The sequence below is a fragment of the Nestor notabilis genome, unplaced genomic scaffold, assembly GCF_000696875.1.
Source record: "Nestor notabilis isolate BGI_N333 unplaced genomic scaffold, ASM69687v1 scaffold29898, whole genome shotgun sequence".
In the NCBI taxonomy this organism is placed as follows: Eukaryota; Metazoa; Chordata; class Aves; order Psittaciformes; family Psittacidae; genus Nestor; species Nestor notabilis.
In genome coordinates, this window is record NW_009941934.1 from 17,077 (window position 1) to 23,650 (window position 6,574).

General features: G+C 43.6%; 1 protein-coding gene across 1 annotated transcript; it reads left to right on the top strand.

The window, feature by feature from the left end:
• Nucleotides 1-981: 981 nt before the first annotated feature.
• LOC104410868 (inverted formin-2-like) lies at nt 982-4,396 on the top strand. Its single transcript, XM_010021142.1, has 4 exons — nt 982-1,375; nt 2,716-2,831; nt 3,371-3,530; nt 4,359-4,396. The coding sequence occupies exons 1-4, from the start codon at nt 982-984 to the stop codon at nt 4,394-4,396; spliced, it is 708 nt and encodes a 235-aa protein (XP_010019444.1).
• Nucleotides 4,397-6,574: the final 2,178 nt, after the last annotated feature.

Below are 6,574 nucleotides of genomic sequence, written 5' to 3' on the forward strand. Positions count from 1 at the left end.
TCCCCCCTTTTGTGGGACAAACTGACCTTTCTGGGAGCAATTCAGCTTCAAAACGATTGCATTCAGCTTTGAAAAGGACTTGCATTGTATAACTTAATCACTGTGGGCCTTAAAAATAATAATCTTGCCTAACACCATAAAATTTGGCACCAAAAGTTAATTAGACTTGGCTTTGGTATTTCTCTGTGTTGAATCAGCTCCTCACCCTCCTTGCTATTATCAGCATGGCTGAGACAGACCATGTCCTCCAGGGAGATGGGCCTCGAAGAGATGGTCCCCATCTCCAGAAAGACACACTGCTGTTTTCATAGCCTCTTGCTGCCATCCCTTCACGTGCGACCAGTCATGCTCTCACATTATCATGCACAAGCCCCACATTTGGAAACGTATTTGCTATTACAGCACACAGGAAGAGGTTAAGTGAGTGCTATAAAACTAACCTCCATCAGTCAAAAGAAATAAAACAAAAAAATAACAGGGTAATCAGATGCTTTTATGAGCAGGATATGCTCAAGATTACTTCTCTGTCTCATTACAAATGCTTAGAAACTGAATGGCCTCTCCAGCACAGTGAGATTTTGAAGTGGTTCAGTAGGCATAAGAAGTTCAGAGCTGATAATACCACTTCCAACATTTTCCTTATCCTTTTGCTTCATGAAAATAGGTAGTGGCTATTGATTGGTGTAAATTGGCTACTTTTAAAACTGTATTTGCTAGCTAACATGTGCTAAGAGTCTCTCTATAGAGTTTTCAGGGCTGAAAATGTAATGTGTGTTGTTAAGGGGGGGATATATTGAATTTCTTCAGTGGAGGACAGGTTCCAGTGTGGGCCATAAATGCTGGAGAGCTGGGGACCTGCTGCAGTTGAGCTTTACATCCCCATCACTAGGAGAAAAAACAGGGCTTTTGGAGGGTTGTTGGTCAGTCAAGACAAACTTTTCACTTTGTCTTTTCTTTTTCTTTCAGGACAAATTGTTCACAATGTCAGTCAAAAAGGAAGGTGCCCACAAGAAGTGGGCTGCCCTGAAGGAGAAACTTGGACCCCAGGAGACTGATCAGTCAGAGGCCAACCTGGAAAATGCAGAGCCAGAGCTGTGCATCCGTCTCCTGCAAATACCATCAGTGGTGAACTACTCTGGGCTGAAGAAGCGGCTGGAGAACAGCGATGATAGCTGGATGGTCCAGTTCCTGGAGCTGTGTGGGTTGGACCTCCTCCTGGAGGCCCTGGACAGGCTGTCCGGGAGAGGAGTAGCCAGGATTTCAGATGCCTTGCTTCAGCTCACCTGCATTAACTGTGTGCGAGCAGTCATGAACTCCCACAAAGGCATTGAATACATTGTGAGCAACGAGGGGTATGTCAGAAAACTCTTCCAAGGTGAGAAGACACCTTCCTCCTTCATCCATCATATGCAGCTCACGGGGAGACTTTCCTGTTCCTTGTCCTCCTGCCCTGCAGCAGGCTTCTTGGAAATTGTTGGTTGCAACTGATTAATGACATTGTTTTCTTCTTTAAAATAATACTGCTTTGAAATCACATTGCCTTTGCTGCCCAATGCTATTTCCACACAAGTATCTTCATCGTTTACTGAGAAGCCAGGGATAAACCCAGGCTTAGCTTACGTGGGCATGAGAAGTCCTCAACCCTGCAGTTGTCCGCAGACATTTGCTGTTTAGTCTTTGTGAGTCCCAAGGGCAGAGGGAGAGGAATTGAAAGGGCTTGGAGACTTGGAGCCTGTAAAGAGAAAGGAAGGTGGCATGGTTTAGACTCAGGAAAGTCCATTCTCTGTGCTGCTCAGTCTGTTCCTTCTAGAAGGTGGGTAGGTAATGCCACTTACTTTCTCCTGCCATTTACTTGGCTCGTCATTAGGTATGAAACTCAACAGGGTGTCTCCTAGAAGTTACTGTATAGCACTTAATAGTGGTGGTGCTGCGAGGGTAACTTCTGTGCTGCTCCACAGAGCTGAGATCACAGCTGCGCCCAGAAACCCTTATTAATAGCTCTTCAAAATGCATTTAGTCTGAAAGCAAGCTTTCTCCCCTCCTCAGTTTTGAAGTCTTTTCCCTCTCCACTCTGTACTTTCTTAACCCATGTGAAATACAGAGCTGGCATTTTTGTGCTGTGAGAAAAGGGAGGCACCCGGAGCTTTTCAGTGGTTGAGCTTCTTTGGGCATTAATAAAAAAAAATAAGATGGTCTCATCCACTCCCTTCCAGCTCTAAGGTCTGACAGAGAAAGAGTAGTGGGAAAAGTGGAATACATGGGGACTGGTTAGAACAATTGGCCTACTTGGTATGCACATTGGGTGTTTCTGCACTAAAAATAAGGCTCATTAGCTGATAAAAATGATTCATCTGCTGTTCTGGAAAATACACATATGTGAAAATGGGAAATAAAATGTGTGACTGTGGGTGCTGAAATCTTGGCTGCTGTTGCAGCATGCCACCGGTACATGGAAGAGATTGACAACTACAAGCAGCACCAAAATGCCAATAGGGTACGTGTATCATTTACTGTTCACCCTAGAAGTTAAAATCACCTAATGCTGTTGGGATGGGATATCTATACATTGGGATATTTTTCTTTCCATCTTCCATGTAGTGGCTTCACTCCTTGAGTCTTTTTTCTGCCACTGATCATAACCCATATAGCAGAAGACACTGAGATTCAGAACATTAATGTCATTATAAATTCTTTTTTGTTTTGTTTTTCCTCCAGCACTTGACACAACTAATGTCATGGTCAAAAAGCAAATATTCGAACTCCTGGCTGCACTGTGCATTTACTCGTCAGATGGGCACGCTTTGGCTTTGGATGCCTTGGACTATTACAAGGCAAGTGTTCAGCTAAAGCAGGAGGTGTGGCTCTGGTCTGATCTGTGCAGGTAGATCCATGTACCACAGAAAAGGGCTGGGAATTAAGGTAATTTTGCATCATTTCAATAAGAAAGGCAGGGATTTATACGGTGAAAACTGTATGAAATTTTGCCTGGTCAGCATAAATCCATGGTGCTGCTCTGTGACTTGTCTGGATGGACAACTGCCAACCACAGGGTCCTTTCTGGCAGGAAAAGCACAACCCAATTAGCAAAACAGATGCTGCCACATCTAAAGGTTTCACTGGCCACAAGCTCAAACAGATGCCTCAGTTATCAGAAAGCATAGAGATCCAAGAGGAGTTTCACTGATTTTTTCTGCCAACCGGACCCTGCTCCATAATGAAGGAGTGCTGTTTTCACCTGTTTCCCTGTCTTGTGCACAGTGGGGTAAACCGAGAGATTTTTAAGAGGTTTTCATTCCATTTGACAGTGTGCACTAAAGTGGTAGACATTTCTGAACTGTCTGAATAGAAATATCATTTGTGTTATTAACAGAGTGTGAAGAACCAGCAGTATCGATTCAGCATTATAATGAACGAGCTCTCCAACACAGATAATGTGCCATACATGGTCACACTGCTGAGTGCTATCAATGCCATCATACTGGGGAAAGAAGAGCTAAGAACAAGGACACAAATCAGAAATGAGTTCATAGGTAAAGATGTTTGTTGCACTTAACTTTCTCTGGAGAAAATCAGTTGCCAAGCAGTTGGGTTTTTTCTGGCTGTATCCATAAGGTGACTAAAGAGGCTGGGAGCAAAACTGCAAATAGTAGAGGCAGATTCCTTTTTTTTTTCTCCTTTTGGATTCTATAATCTTCAATAGCCTTTCTGTAACCAGATTTTTTTAACTTTGCTGCTTTCTCATAGCTTTGATCTTTTCTGGAATCCTGGCAGGACTGTATCACTTGAGTTTCTTCAATGCATTTCTATAACCAACCATCTTATGTAGCCACATTTCCATACTTTGCAACTCCTCATAAGAGTAAATAAGGTTTCATCACCTTGTGTCTGCTCAGTTGAGCCACAGAAGCTGCCCTATGATTCAGAAATACTTTCCAAATGCTTCAATATTGGGATCCTAGGTACCATTGTTAAGATTTACCTCATGTGATGCACGTATCTGAGCTGGTGAGCCTGGGCTCCATTTCTCCCTGTGGAGAGCAAGCGACATTTGACCACACTGTTCATCTGACTGATTTTAGATGTCTAGTTTATAATGAGGTGGCTCATGCCCCAGAAGTGCCTGTGTCCCTCAGTAACTCCAGGGGGATGCTGCAGTGGTTCACACAGCTGCAGACGTGTGTACCATGTGTCTCTTCATTTACCAGATGACCCTGCCTACTTTGACAGATCCATCTGAAGTTATTTTCACATTTTCTCTGTGCAAGAAATGTTTATAAGCATAACATTATGTAAAAATCATAACAGATCAATACCAAGTAGGTCATCATACCAATATATCTACTTCTTTGTTCTCCCAGGTCTTCAGCTGCTGGATATTTTAGACAAGCTAAGGTAAGGATCACTGTTTAGATTTTCTTTTATAAATGAGATTTGTAGTAACTTCAGGTGTGGAAATTCAATACTTACCAGCTTTCATCTGTGTGAAGTGAAGTGTACCTGGGTGGAGTGGAGCACACTTGTGTGCATCCACTACATGGGAACTGGAGGCACTAAGCCAGTGTTAAGATGCTCTTGCTAACTACAGTGTCACAGGGACAGCCGTTGGTGCAGATGGCATTGACAGCAGCTCTGGGCACAGATGGACAAAGGCTCAGCGACATCCTTGTTGAGGCTACGTTTCAGACTGAACCTGAAGTGGTGCTGAGAGCTCACTGAGCAGCTTGCTGCATTCAAAACCCTTTCACTGCTGGTGTTCTCCCAGAAGCATCCAACTAAAGCAATTTACTAATGCATATCTGGACGTACCTATCTTTGCAGTGTCTAAATTTTAAAATGATGTTCTGTCAGAAACATCCATGATAAATTCTAGAATGCATTGTATGTGAGTTGCAGTTATCCATGTAACTCGAATTGCTCCATTCAACCCCACAAAAATTAGGGAAGAGATTTTTCAATAGTGCCAATTAGCAAGCATAGAGTTCCATCTCTGAGTGGTCTCAAGAGTGCTGAAAAAGTTAGCTTTAGAATGGCTGGAGTTTTTTTAATCCAATTTTGAGTAACAGAGAAGGATGTTTTTTAAACAGAGATGTCACTGGAATATTTTTAACTTGTCTTGACTTTAAACAATAAAAAAAAAGAAGGTGGCCCAGTTTCAAAAGGGTGGAAATGCCACTTCTGTTACAGCTCCAGAGAGAAGTCTATACAAAGCATACACAGGGCCAGCTTGTGGCACGAAAAGCCCCATTCATTTGTATGTATTAACTGTAGAAGGAGGTACATTCAGTTCAAGAATGGATGCTTTTGGTCCTTTATAAATAAGGTAGAGTTGGGTTTTTCAACACTGACTGTCTGAGTCTCAGAGGCAAAGAGATAAAAGCCATTTAAACAAAAATAATAATCTGAAAATCAGTGAAGGGCTGTCCAGTGAAAATGAATGCTGTAATATTGCAGAGACATAGAGGAGGAGGATCTGATTATCCAGTGTGATACATTTGAGGAGTTCAAAATAGAAGATGATGAGGAATTATTAAAGATATGTGATGGAATTAACATGAACGATCATCATGAGGTCTTTTCATCTCTCTTCAATAAAGTAAGTAGGCCCTCAGGTGGGGTGAAAAGTCATGCAATGGCAAAGTTAACACACTTTGCTTAACACCAGCCTAGTTGTAATGGAAAGCTGCCCTATCTTCTAGGTGAGCCGCTCTCCAGTGTCCATCCAACTGCTGTCCATCCTCCAGAGCCTGCTGCACTTAGAACCATCTCACCACTCCAGCCTCCTGCTGTGGGAGTCCTTGGACGCGGTAGTGAACAGAGCCCTTTTGCTTGCAAATGACAGTAAGAATGACATACCCATCCAGCCTTGCACTATCCTCTTGTTTTCCATTGTCCTACCCACTGCCCACAAAAGTCCTTCCCAAATGTATAGGAAATAATCTATGGGACTTGTTAAGAGCTGAACAGAAGCTGGGACAAAGCTACAGCTCCTGCGTAGAGTCAAGTCTCAATGCAAAGCCCCAGCCATGTGGATGACAGTAAAAGCTGGCCACATTTAGCAGTGGACTCGGGATTCATGGTCTTGCTTTGATGGTTAAGCCCCAAGCTTTGGGTCGTGGGAGTCAATGGGAAGCTGTCTTTGTTGGCATCCTGCTGCTGGTGCTGGCTAGTGTTGCTGGCAGTCATGCTCAAAAAAGTGATGGTCAGAACCATAGCAAATTGCCTGGAAGCTAGAAGTGCAGTTATGTAAAATGACATCAGGGAGTGGGCTCTATGGCTCCAGATCTGCTGCTTGGTGAGGGTTGAATAGCATGAACCAACCTTTGGGCTTCATCCCTTTCTCTGACCTCTGACTCATTTCTCTAGTCCAGGGGAACACAGTTGAAGAAGTCATTGAGAGGCTGCTGTCTATCAAGAAACATCCGAACAAGCAAAAGCGAGCTGAAAATCGGCTGTCCGGGAGCGTGAATGAAGGCCTCCAGGCTGAGCTAGAACCATGTGCACGTACATCTCACAGCCCAGCAGGATCTTCAAACCCCTCCAAGGCACCAGCAACTCCCTCAGGGCCACCTCCCAA

What these genes read in the sequence shown, in the direction of transcription:
- LOC104410868 (XM_010021142.1), top strand. Translation starts at nt 982, where the DNA reads ATGTCAGTCAAAAAGGAAGGTGCCCACAAGAAGTGGGCTGCCCTGAAG. An exon ending in ATGCCTTGGACTATTACAAG is followed by an intron (nt 2,832 to 3,370) that starts GCAAGTGTTCAG and finishes TGTTATTAACAG; the next exon opens with AGTGTGAAGAACCAGCAGTA. An exon ending in AATCAGAAATGAGTTCATAG is followed by an intron (nt 3,531 to 4,358) that starts GTAAAGATGTTT and finishes TTGTTCTCCCAG; the next exon opens with GTCTTCAGCTGCTGGATATT.